Genomic DNA, 16,451 nt, shown 5'->3' with positions numbered 1-16,451 from the left:
GCCCCTCCCTAGCCTGCCTGGGCCACATAGGGTAACTGCAATTCTCGCACATGCACCCCGCTTCCAGGCCTTTCTTTATGCTTTGCCTGTGCCTGAAATGAGGATGTCGCTCCTTGCTGCTTGCCCATCCTCCCTCCCCCACCCCCTCCCAGGCCAGGCTGAGCTCGCTCCCTCTGAGCTAGCTCCCAACGCCCTCCCGGTGTGCAGAACTTAGCCTGCACCCAGGGACTGCTGCCACGTTTGCTTTGTCCTGATTTCACCCGGTTCTCTCCAGGCGAGAGGCCAGCACTGCTCCGCAGGACTGGGCACAGTGGAAGAACGCGCCGCCGCCGAGATGGAGAAACTGCCCTGTAGGTGGGAGTGGAGCTGTGTGCGCCCTGGCGAGAAGCAGCCTGCACACAGGAGCGGACGGCAGTGGAGGGCTCTAGGCCAGCGCTTTCTGCAATGGTGAGCGGGTCCTGTGTCTGTGTCCACGACAGTGGCCGCCCCCTCTTGCAGCCAGGGAGCACTTGAAGAGGGGCTGGTGTGGCTGAGGAATGCAGATCTTGCTTTTATTTCATTGTGATTCATGTGGGTGGCAGCACTGGGTCTGAGGCCACTGTCCTGCCCCCTGGCTCCTGTGTGCATGCCCACACGTCGATGCGTCCCGCGGGCACACGCAGGGGGGCACACGCACCGGGGGGGGGGCTGGCCTGTGTGGCGGGCCCCGGTGTGGAGGCGCTGTGTGGTTTCAGTGAGTGCAGGAAAGCAGGGGAGGGGGACAAAGGGGCCATTGTCCCGCATTCCCAACTCAGGCCCTCCTTCCCGCTGACATCACAGCCCCCATAAATAGGGCTGCTCAGACCCTCTCCCTGAGACCCCACTGCCCCCAGCACTGCTCTGCGGGACTCGCCTTGATCTGCCCTGTGAGGAGAAGGACTGAGCGCCTGTGGCTGATTTTCCAAGCGACTCCATATGGAAACTTCTAGAAAGGGAAGACATTTCCTTTGGGTTTTTGTTTTTGCTGCGGTCTCGGATTGCTGGCCCTGTGGCAGGATTGTCTGGAGCAGGAAGAGGGTGGGTTTAGCCCCTGTTTTTCTTCCAGCTTCTTAGCCTCAGCTTCCCCTGTGGCTCTGAGACTTTTCTGGATTGACAGGGCTGGATGCAGCCGAGAGACGACAGGGTTTCCTAGCTGGAAGGTGGTGGCTTTGGCTTGAGGGAGGCGTGGGGGCTATGTGTGTTCCTGAGCGGGAAGGAGGCCTGTGCTGGGGGCTGAGTGGGGGAGGGGTGCCTGCGAGCGAGGTCCCTTCTGAGCCGCTGGTGGTGCCTGACCGCCTCCCCGGTTCACAAGGGCCCTGTGTGTGTGTGTGTGTGTGTGTGTGTTTTGGGGTGGGTGGGGGTCTGTATGTGATACAGGTGAGCCCTGAGAATTTGGGGGCCGTGGCATTAGGGACCATGAGTGCCCAAGCCTGACAGAGGGCACAGGAGACTCTCTGAATGCGGATGAATGGGGGAGCAGGGCAAGTGTGGGGAAATTCGGAGACACTGACTGTGGGGGAGGCCCCCCGCCCGAGCCCCAGCACCAGTGGGAGCCATGGTGCAGGCAGAGGCTGTTCCGTCACCTCGTGCTGCTCCGCACAAGGCACCGCAGCAGGCCAAGGGCAGGTCAGAGACCCGGGAGGTGAGACCCCGCAAGGAGGCCAGCCCTTGGCTAGGAGGGCGACGGGCCCTTACACACCGGCACAGGCAAGATCAGGCCTGCAGGGAGGTGAGTTGGCACTCGCAGGTGCCAAAGTGGGGCGTTTCTTGCATGTGACATGGGGGGAGTCAGAAGGGCAGAGAAGAGAGGAAGAGGAGGAAAGCCGTGGCAAAGACCAAAGCACAACCAGGTCACAGGTTCAAGGTCTAGGGCTTCAGTGCTGTGGGGGCAGACTCTCCCGGCTGCGCACACGGAGGTCTCAGGGAGCAGGTGCTTTGTCGAAAGCAAGGAAAGGAACAGAGTTCTGGGGTGGGTTGGCCTAGGGTGGAGACAGGGGAAAAGCCACGGAGCCAGCACCTCCCCGATAAAAATAGAACACATGGCCGGCGCCGCGGCTCACTAGGCTAATCCTCCGCCTAGCGGCGCCGGCACACCGGGTTCTAGTCCCGGTCGGGGCGCCGGATTCTGTCCCGGTTGCCCCTCTTCCAGGCCAGCCCTCTGCTGTGGCCAGGGAGTGCAGTGGAGGATGGCCCAGGTGCTTGGGCCCTGCACCCCATGGGAGACCAGGAAAAGCACCTGGCTCCTGGCTCCTGCCATCGGATCAGCGCGGTGCGCCGGCCGCAGCGCACCGGCCGCGGCGGCCATTGGAGGGTGAACCAACGGCAAAAGGAAGACCTTTCTCTCTGTCTCTCTCTCTCACTGTCCACTCTGCCTGTCAAAAAAAAAAAAAAAATAGAACACAAGCCCCAGCTGTCTTTCTGCATTTTCTAGTGCCCATTAAAAAAAAATAATAATACACAAGTAAAACCCATCTGCATAATGTCTTTTACTGAACACACTCTATCCCCAAATATGATCACTTAAGCCTTTCCCACAACTGCATTTGCGCCAGCCACATTTCAAGTGCCCTGGGGTCCCGTGTGGCCAGTAGCTGCCCTGGCTGGATGCGCAAGTTCATGGGGAGAGAACGAACTTCCCACAAGGCACAGAGGGAGACGCAGGCTCTTAGTGCGGCTCTGAGGGAGCAGGAAGACCCTGCAGGGCTCTGTTCCCAGGGGTCCCGCAGGGGCTTGGATGGAGGTGTCTCCAGGCTCAGCAGTGCCCGCACACTGATGCCCAGGTTCCCACGCCAGCCCCATACGGCAGGTATGAGTCTCAGCGTGTGAATCATCTGACTGTGGCTGGAGGAGCCAGCTGCTGTGTGGCTACACTGTGATGACTGGAGTCCTGCTAGGGGAGCCGTGCGTCTGGGGGCTGGGGCCGCCTGTGCCCGCGGGCCAGGCCAATGGGGACGTGATGACATCTGGAGAGCCAGGCCACACACAGGGCGATGCTTAGGGTGGCAGTGGGGGCCACATGGGCAGTGCCACTGGTGGGACTGGAGGAGATGGCGGGGGAGGGGTGGAGACAGGGAGAGGGTGTTGCTGGCACGTTCTGTCGGGAGTGTGGGGGTAGGGATGACGGCTAGGTAGGACCCTGCCCATCCGGGAGGGGCAGCTGCCTCACCAGCCTGGGGTTGCTGGTGTGTGTGTGTGCCCGGGCACAGCCCTGTGTCCTCGGCAGTCACGCCATCCTCCCAGCTACTTGTCTGGACCACTTCCTCTTGGGCCGGCAGCCAGGCTCCCGTGTGCTCCTGGGAACTGGACAGGGAGGAAGGCGTGGCCAAGACCCCAAGGCAAGGCTGGGAAGCAGAGGGAAGGGGGGCGGGCCTCCCACTTCTATCCTTGGCCAGCACAGGAAGGGCACAGGGGAAGCCAGAGAGGAGGGAGAGGAGACAGGGACAGGGGAGGCGTCTGCTCCCAGCCTCCACTCGGGTTGCCTGGTTTGCTTCGCAGGAGCCCAGGAAACAGGAGGCAGGAGCCGCAAATGAGAGGCCATGGGGTTGCTAGGTGGGGGCAGGCCCCGGAAGGCCTCAGGGAGCATGCGCCCTGCCTGCCTCTGGAAATGCCTGTGGGCTCGCTGTGCAGTGGCTCTGGGAACTGAGCAGGGGGCTGCCCAGAGGCCAGTGGCTGGGCTCAGCTCCTGTGCGGGGTGGGGGGCGGGGGTAGGGGAGTCAGGGGCGGGAGGAGCAACTTCCTCCAGAACCCTGAGCAAGCACAGACACTGATCTCCCTCAGAAGGGCTTTCCTGAGCACCTACTGTGTGCAGACGCTGCACCTCCTGGGGCCACAGACCACGCTGGGCAGAGGATGTGGACAAGTGGACCCAGACAGGTGCCCCTCTCAGAGAAGGGGCCGGGAGGGGGGTGCGCAGGGAGGGAAGCCTGGGAGCTGTGGGTCCCAGGAGCTCAGGGAAGGCCTCTCTGAGGAGGGGCCATTCGGGCAGAGCCCTGCACTGCGGCAGGCGAGGGGACCCTGGAGAACTGGGGGGGGGGGGGGTCCCAGCAGAGGGAAGGGGATAGAGAGGCCCGGTGGGCGGCTCCCTGGCCCTCGTTGGGATTCTCGTGGCCGTGTGTCCCTGGCCTTCTGCAGTGTCCTGTCCATCTGTGCCCTCTGGGGTTAGCCTCCCGGGGGCACAGCGGCCCACTTGCCGAGGCCCTCTGGGAAACAACCTTGGGCCTCCTCACAGCCAGCTGAGCTCCCCAGGACTCCCACTGGGACGTGGGACATGGGTGAGGAGGGTTCTCAGCTCTGCCGGACCCTGGGACTCTGCCCCACCAGCCGAGGGCATCGGGATCCTGCGTTCCCTCCTCTCTCCATGTGTCTACGTCAGCTTCTCCCCCAACACAAGGCACAGAGGACTCTCCCTCCAGGGGGTCTGGGCAGCTGTCAACAGACTCCAGCTACAATCTCCCCGCTCTCCTGTCCCCCAGACCCTCCCCCCATCTCTCCTGGGGGCAGTCACAGGCAGATTGGCCAGGTTCCACCCTGTGCTACTCACTCGCTGTCCCTAAGCCTCAGCCTCCTGGTCCACAGGATAATGGCCCAGGCACCCCTTACTGTCAGGTCCACGAGAAGGCCATACAGGTCCTCCCCTCTTCCAGAAAAAAAAAAATTTTTTTTTTTGCAGAAACAGCAAAATGCTACGAGCCCCAAGGGCAGCTGGGAGCCAGTGGCGGGCTCTGGAGGCAGGGAGGTGCACAGAGAGGCTGCGGCGGGTGGGGGAAGGTCAGGCAACCACAGAGCAGCAGAGGAGCAGGTGTTTATTTTGGGGGTCCTCACCCCGCTCTACCCCTCCCTCTCTCTGCTGGTCCAGAGACCCCGGGGGCCAGCCGGGCCAGGAGCTGGAATCACCAGGTGGGAGGTGGCCAAGACGGTCTCTGCGTGGAGAGAGAGGGGGGTAAAGCCAGGGTTGGAACTGAAGCAGCAGTGGGGAGGCGGACGCTGGCCTCCTCTGACCCCCCCAACCCAACGCAGCACCCGGAACTGGGCGGCCAGGGCCCTGGCATCCACCACCACCCGCCCAGCCTCGTTCCCAGAAGTGAGGTCGGCACCATCCAGCTGCACCCACCTGTCTGGGCTCTCAGTGCTGGTCCAGGATGAGGGGCACCTGGGCGCTGTCCACCCGAGGAGGCATCCGCTCACCCGTGCGCACGTTGAACATGGGCAGGGTGGAGAGTGGCCGGGGCACCTCGCGGCTGGCTGCCATCTGCCGTAGCTCCTCCGTGTTCTCGTGGATGGTGCAATGGTGGACCATCTGGATGCTGGTGGCACAGGACGGGGCAGGGGCAGTGGTCAGCCTGAGCCAGGCCTGCAGGGCCCAGCCTAGCACTGCCGAGGAGCAACATGGTGGTGTGGGAGAAAAGAACAAACTTGCCGTTTGGTGCCTCCTCAGTGCATGGAGGCATGGGCTGTGGGTGCAGACAGCCTGCATTCAAAGCCGGGTGTCCTGGGCGAGTTGTCTAACTAGGCTGTGCCTCACTCTCCTCAACTGTAAGACGGAGCTACCAGTACCCTCTCCCAGGATTGCTGTCAAGATTACAGAATGTGGTTCGCCCTTGGAGGGCGCCTGGGGGCCCCGTGGGCGCTGCAGTGTGGACTGGTAGCCCCGCAGTGCCCACGCCTGCAGCGGCCACCTTTGCTGGGTCTCTTCAGCTCCCCTCTCCATGGCTTCTCCAGCCTCTGAGCCCTAACTCCTCCCCTTCCCCTCCCTGGCGAGCCCGCCTCCTCCTCCTCCTCCACTCATCTCCTAGCTGTGCTCAGACCAGCTCCCCTTCCAGGAACACCTGCCCGCATCCAGCCAGCCAGCAGTGGCAGCGTCTCATCCTGTGGCTCCTCCTGCTGCCCTTTGAGCTCTGGCTCCCTCCCCGTCCCCGCCCCCACCATGTCCGGTCCCGGCTCTGTTCCAGACCAGGGCTCCTCAAGGCCCATCCCAGCAGCCCTGAGTGGCTACACCCATCTGGAAGTCCTTGCTTGCTCCCCCCTAGGTCCTCCTCATTCTCACGGATTTGCTTTTGCAGGGTCGCACAGCCGTCAAACAGGAGGACTGGCTTTGGGTTTGACTCTGGGCTGTGTGGCTCATCAGCTGTGTGACCTTGGGCAAGTTACTTAACCGCCCTGTGCCTCAGTTTCCTCCAGTGTAAGACAGGTGCACGAGGTAAGTGAGCTAACAGGGGAAAAGCACTTAGGACATCCCCTGCTCAGGCTCACAGCAAGTGGCGGCTGTTCCTGGAGGGAGCCCTCCGCTGCTGGTGCCACTGTCACACTGTTCCCTGCCAGCAAGCTCACCGACCGACCTGGCCTCCGGCGGACAGGTGCTTCCACACCCCTTCTCCACCTCGCCCTGCCTGGGGACATGTCTCCAGACTACACGATGGCCAGGTCAACTGGAGCAGGCACATTTCATTATAAGAAATAAGAAGGCCCCAGGCAGACGCAGAAGTGTCCCCACCCCCATCCGAGGACAGGGACTCCAGTAAGAAACTGAGAAAGCAGACCGTGTCCCGCTTCACACGGAACGGCCCGTCTGGCCCGTGCCGGGAAGAGGCGGAGACGCCATCGCAGGCTAGGGGAGGGTCAACATGAGCTCTTGAGTCTGGAATTTGGCACGCGGAGTTGTGCAAAACACAATTTTCCATTCCCAGGCCAGGGGAGACAGAGGGGGAAAGAGCGGAGCAGTGCCCGGAGGCCGGGATGGAGGGAGCCAGCAGGTGGTGCCCTGGGCCCTGGCTGGCAGGGACTGGGTCAGTGGGCCCCTCCCTGCCCCCATCCCCACAGCTGCGCCTCATTACTCTGCCAGTGCACAGGTGGAAAAATATTCTGGGGGCTGTTTTCCTAGAGTGAGAGCAGAAGCGAGACCCTGCCATGCTTTCCCCACAGCCCTTACACATCAGCACTTGGGCAGGCTTTCCTGCACACACACACACACGTACGCACACACACATGTAGCGCACGCACACACACGTACGTGCACGCACCCATGCATGGGCACAAACATGCCCCCAACTTCATCCACACCCCCTCCACCTCCCACATACAGCCCTGAACCAACCCCCCCCGCCTCCCCCTCACACACACACAGGAGAGCGTCATCCAGGCTTGGAGGATTTTGTGACCAATTCTGTCTGATACAGGTGATTAACAGGTAGCAGAATCACAAGGTGTGGACAACTTGAGAAATGGCAGATACTGAGCAAGCAAAAAAAAAAAAAATGGATTTTGCAGCAATAAATCAACACAAACTTCAGTCCAGCCGGAGCCAGTATCACTCGTGGTAACACTGGTTATTGATTCCAAATGGCTGGAGGAAGCAGACTGTCCTGACAACATTGGAGTTTGCAAGCCTGACCCGGGTGGGGCCGGCGCTGTGGCGTAGTGGGTAAAGCCTCCGCCTGCAGTGCCAGCATCCCATATGGGTTCCCCTTCAAGTCCCGGCTGCTCCACTTCCGATCCAGCTCTCTGCTGTGGCCTGGGAAAGCAGCAGACGATGGCCCAAGATGATGGCCCAAGTGCTTGGGCCCCTGACTCATGTGGGAGACGGGGAAGAAGAAGCTCCTGGCTTCGGACTGGTCCACCTCTGGCCATTACAGCCATCTGGGGAGTGAACCAATGGAGGGAAGACCTTTCTGTCTGTCTGTAACTCTGCCTTTCAAATAAATAAATAAGTGAAACCTTTAACCAGTGTGTATAGAAAGTTACCCAAGGACTTATTTGGACTTACCTAGATCAAGAGTTGGTTCCCCATTACACACATTCCCCATTAGAATCCTTAAGTGTTGCCATCATTCTGATTTTTCAAATGTTTGTGTTCATTCAGTAGTTCAGAGAGCTAGCGGGTCAAGACGGAGGGCTCAAAGTGGTGAGGTGAAGCCTGGGGACTCGGGGTGCGTGTTTGGCCCGGCTGCGAGCACACGGGTTGGGACACCCACGCCCACACCCACCTCGGGTGCCTGGGTTTGGGTCCTGACTCCTACAGACTCCAGCTTCCTGCTGCTGTGCACCCTGGGAGGCAGCAGGTGATGGCTCAGGGAGCCGAGTCCCTGCCACCCACATGTCCACTTGGGAGACCCCGAGGGGCTCCTGGCTTCAGCCTGGCCCAGCCCTTGCTTTCATGGGCATTTGGGGAGTGAACCAGCCAAAAAATGGAAGATTTTCTCTCTCTCTCTCTCTCTCTCTCTCTCTCTCTCTCTCTCTTTCTCTTTCTCTCTCCCTTCCTCCCCAACCCCTGCCTTTCAAATGAAAACAAAAATTTTAAACGGGAGTCAAAACACCTTGAAATCTGCACCACCATGCAGACACACACACACACACGTGCACACACAGAGACACACACACAGTGTGGGCACACCCTTCTCCATCGCACAGCCACAGCCCCCTCCGCAGGGCACCTGACATCCCCTGGCCGCCCCTCCCGCCCCTCCCCAGAAGGAGGGAACAATGGGCCACTGTGACCCCTGCAGGGTTCTGGTGGCTTCACAATGTCCCCCTGAGGTCATCAGACAGTTAAGCTGACCACCCGCGGTGAGCCCCAGCACAAGTCTGCGGAGGCCAGCTGTGGGCGATCATCCTTGGTCCTCCCTCTGGCCAGCCAGGGGAAGGCGAGGGCTAAGCCCCACAAGGAAGCCTCTGAGGGCAGCGGGAGCTGGGACATCTCTCACCCACCCACCAAGGAGCAGCCCAGGGGAGACTGCCAGCCACCACCCTGGAGGTCCTCTCCTCCAGCGAAGCTCAGGAAGAGATGCAGAAAGACGCTCCTCTGCTGCCCACATCAGCACCCTTGGCCTCGGACGCCAGCCTGGGTGGAAGCCACCAGGCCAGCACCTCAGGACTCACCAACAATGAGACCGGGCCCCGCAGCCACCCCAAAATCCACCGGAAGCCCAGCATGTCCAAGGTGATCCTGGGGGTTCTGGCCAACAAAGGGAAACGCAGCCGCGTGTCTCAGGCCACGCTGAAGAAGGCGGTGGCTGCCACCGGCTACAACATGGCCCGCAACACCGGGCGCTTCAAGCTCGCACTCACCAAGCTGGTGGACAAGGGGATGCTCAAGCAGGTGACCGGCAAGGGCGCCTCGGGCTCCTTCCGCCTAAGCAGGAAGCAAGCCTCCAAGTTCAAGCTCAAGGCCAAGAAACGGCAGCAGCGGCGGCGGAAGTCTGGGCAGCGCCGGCCTAGACAGCGCAAGTCCCTGCTGAGCTCCACAGAGGGTCAAAAACAGCATATCAAAGGGGTTCGCAGGGTGGCCAAATGCCGGCCTAGACAGCGCAAGTCCCTGCTGAGCTCCACAGAGGGTCAAAAACAGCATATCAAAGGGGTTCGCAGGGTGGCCAAATGCAGCCACAATTAACGAGGCAGGTCAGGCCAGCGAGCAAGGATGCCCGGCCCGCCCGTAGGCTCAGCGCACAGCGAGAATAAAAGGAGCCTAACATTTCACACTTGCCTCCTGGAATCTTTGGGGCTTGAGGGAATGGAAAAGGTGGGGGCCAGGGGAAGACCTTGGACGGTGGATTTGGGCCGGGTTGGGGGAGCTGAGAGCAGCCACAGACCTCTGCTGGCCCAGCCGCCACCTCCTGCAGGTGTAGTATGTGAGGCTGGAGAGGGTGATGGCAGCAAGAGTACAGCAGAACCCGGCCTGCACCCTTGGGTGTCTGGCACATGGTGGGAGTGGCCACAGGGTACACCTGCTGGGGGCCTCTTAAGTTTCTTCTCAAGCCCTTCCCCCAGGGTGGCCACAGGCCCCCTTTCCCCGACCACAACACACTGTTCTGTGGGGACCAGGACAGAGGACAACAAGGATGAGACATAGGCCCAGCAGCTGGCCCTGGGCTAGGGCTCAGCAGTCCCGAGGGCTCCTCCATCTGTCGCCCCCCCCCCCAGGAATCTGGTTTGTCTCCGCTGCCCATGGAGGTTGGAGGCTCCAAGCAGACATCCCAGGGGGCCCCCACCCAGCCCCCAGCTTTCCCCTACTCACTCAGAAGTGGCCAGATCTCTCTTCAGCCTGCAGGAAAGCAAGGGAGATGTTAGTCCCGCTCAGGACTTGGCCTTGTGGTGCCCCCGGGGCTCACATGTCCAGGGGTCGGCATGCCATTATCCACACCCTTGTCCTGGTGCCAGGCCAAGCAGGACTCCCAGGAACTGCCCAGAAAGGGGTCTAGAACTTCTTTCCCAGCCGAGAACCCCACGGCTGGAGGGATCTGTCCCCACGAAGCCCAAGCGCCAGCCACAAAGGGGCCCGCGGGTGCCCTCTCTGCCCTCCCCCCCCCCAGCACTCACCGCCCCTCCCGTCGGCAGCACATGATGTAGGCCAGCAGCAGGGCAAGTAGCAGGGCCACCAGCAGGGGCACCAGCAGGGTGACCAGGGCGTCTGCCAGGAAGTCTCGGGCAGTGGCCTCGGTGGGAGGGCAGAAGAAGGGGTCGTGCTCCAGAATCCCATCGCCTGGGGTGGGCACCTCATCCACCGGCTCTGGCACTGACGTATCCACCTGCACAGGGAGCCAGGGCTGACCCAGGAGTGACTGGCTGGACACAGAGACCCCAGGGGAGAGGGCAGGATTTCTGGGGCCATCCTGCCCCTTGTCCCAAGCAAGCACAGGGCATCCTCCTGCCTGCCTGCCTCACTGCCTCAGCTCATGTGACCTCACCAGACAGCCACAGGGACCAGGAGCCACGGGATGAATTCTAGGAGAGGCAGGACAGCACAATGGTTAGTGCACACCTCCAAAGTCTGACTGCCTGGGTTCAAATCCTGACTCCAGCCAGCGCTCGGCTGACAACTTGCCTCTCTGTGCCTGTTTCCTGTGAAGTCAAAACGATAACTGCAGTGCCTTCCCTCCCCCGCCCCAAGTGGTTGCAGGCTAAGACGTGATTGGATGGTGACTGACACATAGTCAGGGCTCAGGAAAGTTGTCATTGTCATAGCTGTGTGACCCCACCCAAGCGAGTCCCTGCCCTACCGGCCAATCCGCAGGAACGGAGCATGGCCATGGCTTCCAGGCCAAGGAGGCAAGTTTCCCAGGGCACCATATCCCTGAGCTGCAGTGATCATCTTTGGTTTGCACCATGGAGAGCCGGCTGCTCCTAACTGCAGGCAGGCTTGTTAGGCGACACTAGGTGACACCTCATAAGGGTGCAGACTGAGAGGTCGGGAGGAAGGTTTAGGAACCACGCTCTGCATAGAGGAGTGAGGGAGCCCTTGGGTCCCCAGATCTGAGACGCACGGATTTGGAGAGCCCCAAGAGCGGATTATAGACTCTGCCGCCCTCTTGTGGCACAAGGTGGAACTTCAGAGAGTGAGAGCGCTCAAGACTAAGAGACCTTAAGGGAAAGAAACAGGGCTGGAGAACTCAGAGACCCGCGTGCGAAGTGGGCGGGGACGGGGATTGTGATGGGCGCCCTGCCCCACCCCCACCCCGGGAGCCAGGGTCCTTGCTCACCAGGGACACATTGCACCAGTCAACGCGGAAATGAGGAGCCAAGGTGTCGTAGCAGGACAGAAGCGGAGGCTGGCCCCGGGCACAGCGGGCATGGCTGTCAGGGGACGCCACCATCTTCAGGCAGGTGGAGAAGGGTGAGGCGGAGCCCACCTTGATGTATACCCTGGGCCCAGATAGAAGCCACCGTCAGCAGAGTCGGGGTGGGGGAGGCACGGGCGGCTTCAGCCCGTCCTGAGCTTGGGCTGCTGTTTCCCAGAGCATCCCACGCTCTGAGGCAGCCCCAGACCCCAGGAAAGTCCTCTGTGGGTGGACATGTCCTCATGGGGCACCGGGGTGCAGAGCAAGTAGGGTCTGAGCCCAGGAAGCACAAGAGGGTGACGAGGAGGTGGCTGGAGAGTAGTAGACAGAGGTGTGAGGCTGGGAGTTGAAGATGGACACCGTGAGGGCACAGAATGGTGTACAAACCCCACCTGGAACCCAGGGAGCCTCCTATTCTATGCCCACCACCAGACCAAAGGAAGCCCTTGTGGGTTGCACGCCTACCCTTCCTTTTGGCCCCCGATGGGAAGGGGGACACGGCCCCCACGATCCAAGGCTGAAGTGATGTTGAGCAGCTTGAGCTCGCCGGGCTCCCAGAGCCCCGCCAAGGCCGTGAGGAAGTGGCTGGCGGGTGTCGGGGGCAGCACCTCTTCCACATCGTGGCTACGCACCAGGAACTCAGTCTGGTAGGGCAGTGGGGACCCTGGGCAGGTGGGGGGGCATCTCAGACCACACGGCCCTCAGCTGCCCCCAGATCTTCCCCGGGCGTCCTCAGCTTCCTCCTCACACCCCTTGCTGCCCTCCCACACCCTCCACGCCCGGGCCCCAAGGTTCTTCCCCAGCACTCACAGCCTCCATGCCTTGCCCAAGGCCTGTCCCGGCTCTGTCTGCAGAGCGTCTGTCCCTCCTCCCCACTGCCCTCCAAGTGGCCACCTCCCACACCCCCTCCCTTTCCAGGGGAGACCCCCCAAGACTGTAGTTGGTAGGGGAGCAGGGGAGCTGGGCAGGAGGTACCTTCTGGGTCCCGGATCAGCAGCACCAGGCTCTGTCGGGCGGTGTCGAAGCTGTCGCGGTTGTAGGCGGTGACCTGGGAGGGAGCGGGGACAAGGGCTGAGCGGTGATTTTAAGCAGGACCTGCCATGACTTGTGGGAGGGGTCTCACACCCCCAGGACTGAGGCCCCAAATTAGACATGTAAATGACATGCAAACGAAGGCAGACAAAATTCCAATCCCAGCTGGCAGGGCCCAGCCCACTCGTCGCCTTGAGGTTCACAGGCACCTCGATGACCTGGCGTCCACGATCCTCTGGGGTGGCTGCGCCGTACAGGAAGCCAGGGTGGTGGGGGCTGCGCTGGGTGTAGCGGAGCCACCGAGGCAGGTCTGGGTGTCCTTGGAGGTGGGCGTGGTAGGTGACGGGGATGGTGGCTGGGGCAGCTGGTGGAACAGGGAGAGGGCGTTGGAGGCCTGACGGGAACCTGGGGAGCGGCAGCCCAGCCAGCCCCTGCCGCCTGGCCCCGCTCACCGTGCTCCGGGAGGTGCAGGAAGCTCGCAGGCTCCAAGGTGTGCACGAAGACGCGGCCCACAAGTGGGTACAGGGTGGTCTGCTGGGCCTCGGTGCCTCCCGGGCCTGCCAGGCAGCCTGTGTAGGGGGCCCCAGCTGCCTCAGACACAGGGCTCTCCCTCGGATCCCCGGAAAGCAGGGCGGGGCCTGCCTTAATCCAAACCCAGATCTGGCATGGGTTCATGGGCAGACACCCCTTCCCCGCCCCAAAAAACTTTTCTACCCCTCGTTCCCCTGCTGGGGGGTCATGGTGGGCAGGCGCTGATGTGTGACCAGGAGGTGTGTGTGCGCATGTGCGGGCATGCGTGTGTGTGTGTGTGTGTGTGTGTGTGTGTGTCGAGGGCACTTAGAATCACACAACAGCACGGGAGGAGCCTTCCCAGGACGAGGGGCAGCCACCCTGGGACCCGACACACACACACCCCCACCGCCTTTCCAAATAAACAGGGAGCAAGAGGCTGCCATCCAGCCGAGGGGCCCTGCCCCAGTCACCACCCCCTTCCCTGTCAGGACCAAATTTAGCCTGGGCCCCACAGAGCAGAGCCCCAGCCAGCCCTTTAAAGGGCCCACGTCCCCGCAGGGGCCTGTGCTTCAGGCCCACCCCAGCCCTAGGACCCCACCAGTCCCCAGCGCTCCCAGCCCCCGCACCTTGGGGCCCAGCTCCCCAGCCTGCTCAGAGCCCTTGGCCACCTCGCGTGAACACCCACAGTTCTTTCAGCCCCTCCCTTGAGGCCCTCTCATACTGCAGCTCATCACCCCGACTCCCAGCCCCTCCAGGACCCTCCTCCCCGCCTCCGGAGAAGACCCCGACTTGCCCACAAGGAGAGGGAGCCAGAGGAGCGCGGCCGCCGCCATGGCTGCCCGGCCAGCTGGCCCTGTGAGTGACAGAGACAGGGGCGGGAGGAGGGGAGGGGAGGGAGGGAGGGAGGGACAAGAAGGTGTCCCTGAGCAACTGGGTCCCAGCTTCAGCCAGGGGGCCTCCCCCTCCCTGCCCGGAGCAGGCCCTGAATCTGGGTAGACACCGGTCCCCACGCCCCATGTCCCTCCCACCTTCTCCTCCCCGGGGTCCCACACTCACCCTGAGACCCGCGATGGCTCCCACTGCCCCCCCTTCCCAGCTGACAGCTTTCTAATCCTTCTGAACCTGACTGTCCTGCCTAGAATCCCCTCCTCCCCTCCCCGCACACACCCCCAAGCCCTCAGGCTCCCCGCCCAGCTCCAGGCAGCCCCTCCCTGGCTTCCAGCACTCCTGGGACCAGACCTGGGGTTCCCTTCCTGCCTTCACCCCCCCCCCCCCCGCCACCTTCCACCCCCTTTGCAAGACCCTGCGCAGGTAGCTCCTGCGCCATCGCTGACCTCCTGCCTTCTGCGGAGCCAGGCAGGTGCCTGGGCGCCGGGTGCACAGCCTCCCCACGTGGCACTGTGGGCTGTGTAGTGCTCTGAGCTGTGATGAGACCAGGTCTTCCTAGCCCCGCACTGTGGAGGGGGCCGGGGGACAGCTTCCTTAGCAGTGAAAAATGATGACTGGTCCCCCAGCCCGCATCCCCAGACCAGCCAGGCAGACAGGTGAGTGCAGGAGGTGCCCCCTGCTGGCTCAGCGACTGGGGCTCTAAGACCCCAATGCCACTTCCGGGAGATGCGACCCTGAGTGAGTGAGTCACCGGCCACCTCTCGGCCTCTGCTTCCACGACTGCAAACTGGCACCCACAGTGCTCGCCCCTGGGTGTCATTGTGGGGACTCCCCACAAGAACCAGCACAGTGACACAGGGCACCTGCCGCTCGCGCCGGGACCCGAGTACACAGAGGGGAGCACACAGCCTGTGTGCAGATGGGTGACCACAGCCGACCCGGCCTGTCGCCGTGCACACAGCCCCGTGGCAGTTCCACGACACACATGCCACCGCTGTCCCCGTGTAGAGATGGTAAGACTGATGCATGGGAGGGTAGCGCTTCCCCCAGGCCACGTGACACTGAATGCACACCAACTGCTCACCCTGGTGCCTGACTCCAGGCACCACCTCCCCCTGCTTCCTGCCTTGGCCCTGGTGTGAAGGTGGCCCACCCTGTCTCTCCAGGGCTCCCCCCAAGAGCAGGCGGACAGGCAGTGTCCCCAGGGCCCCAGGAAGGAGGCAGGGACCCAGGGCTCCACTCTGCCGGCTTACCCACACCAGATGCCCGCAGACTGGGGCGACCGGTGCGCAGCTGACTTAGCTCTCGTCCCTTGCTCTCCTCGCCCCACCTGATCACCTCATGGGTCCCTGCAGAGCCACCAGATTCCAGAGTCAGCATCTGCTCAGTCTCCCAGGCAGGTGCTTGCCCCAGCATCCCCCTGGCGTCGTCTCCGCCTTCCCAGAGCTGGTGGGAAAGAGGAGGATAGGTCCTGGAGGCGGAGGCTGAGGGCGAGGGCGGCGGGGAGTGGGCAGAGGTGCCAGGGCTGGGCAGCTGCCCAGGCTTCTGTCCCTGCGTCTCCAGGTCACTCCCCTTCTCCCTCCTGCTGCTGCCCCTGCTATTTTTGGAGCTGCCCACTCACACCCTCGGCTGTCTTAAGGTGGCAGTGTCTGCACCCAGTGGCACCAGGCCCCACGGAGGCTAGCATGCACTAATGTAAGAACTGAGCATTTTCCCCTTATGTTCCCCATGTGACCCTGATTCAGGGGGCCAGGGAGGTCCCAAGGAGCCAATTGGAAGCCTTGGAAAAGCCTCCCCAGACCCGAGGGCAGCACATCCTGTCCTCACCCAGGTGTCTGGACGGCCATGACGGCTGCCTGCTGCTTGACACAAAGCACCCTGGGGGCCATGGAGGCCTGGGGAGGGGCGGGGAGCAGGCTCACAGGGTCTTTACACTTCTTGTTCTGAAATAGTTTTAAATTAATTAATTTGAACGGCAGAGTTACAGAGAGGGAAGGAGAGAGAGAGGCATCTTCCATCCGCTGGTTTGCTCCCCAAATGGCCCTATTGTCCTGGGCTGCGCCAGGCTGAAGCCAGGAGCCAGGAGTTTCATCCGGGTCTCCCACATGGGTGCAGGGGCCCAAGGACTTGGGCCATATTCCACTGCTTTCCCAGGGCATCAGCAGGGAGCTGGATCAGAAGTGGAGCAACCAGGATTGAAACAGCGCCCTCTGCAGGAAGAGGCTTAACCTGCTGTACCACAGCACCAGCCTCAAGAAACAGTTTTAAAGTATACAAAATAACATAAGGAGTCTCCATGTGTCCACCTGACAGCTCCAACAATTAACTCAAGGCCATTTCTAGCTTCACTTCTTACCCCTCCCAATTTCCTGCTCCCGTTCAATTTCCTGCCAGTTTCTTTATCTTTAAAAAGATAATGACTCAGTGTGATCACATAACGACCAATGGTTAAAG

General features: G+C 61.9%; 2 protein-coding genes across 2 annotated transcripts; one reads left to right on the top strand and one right to left on the bottom strand.

Annotated features, from left to right (window-relative positions):
* Nucleotides 1-4,894: 4,894 nt before the first annotated feature.
* On the bottom strand, nt 4,895-13,953 carry SGCA (sarcoglycan alpha; the record flags this gene model as incomplete). The annotated part of the gene is given in 10 exon segments (NM_001082332.2): nt 4,895-4,937; nt 5,129-5,321; nt 10,025-10,051; nt 10,327-10,535; nt 11,487-11,649; nt 12,030-12,228; nt 12,540-12,612; nt 12,806-12,960; nt 13,049-13,165; nt 13,903-13,953. Coding segments are annotated over 9 exon segments (1,164 nt in total). The 3' UTR covers nt 4,895-4,937; nt 5,129-5,140.
* LOC103351548 (histone H1.9) lies at nt 8,553-9,486 on the top strand. The gene has a single exon (XM_008271308.3). The coding sequence runs from the start codon at nt 8,795-8,797 to the stop codon at nt 9,398-9,400; it is 606 nt and encodes a 201-aa protein (XP_008269530.2). The 5' UTR covers nt 8,553-8,794; the 3' UTR covers nt 9,401-9,486.
* Nucleotides 13,954-16,451: the final 2,498 nt, after the last annotated feature.

Source organism: Oryctolagus cuniculus, chromosome 17 (genome assembly GCF_964237555.1).
Source record: "Oryctolagus cuniculus chromosome 17, mOryCun1.1, whole genome shotgun sequence".
Classification (NCBI taxonomy): domain Eukaryota; kingdom Metazoa; phylum Chordata; class Mammalia; order Lagomorpha; family Leporidae; genus Oryctolagus; species Oryctolagus cuniculus.
The sequence above is the reverse complement of the archived record's forward strand: the minus strand, read 5'-3'. Positions and strand labels throughout refer to the sequence as shown.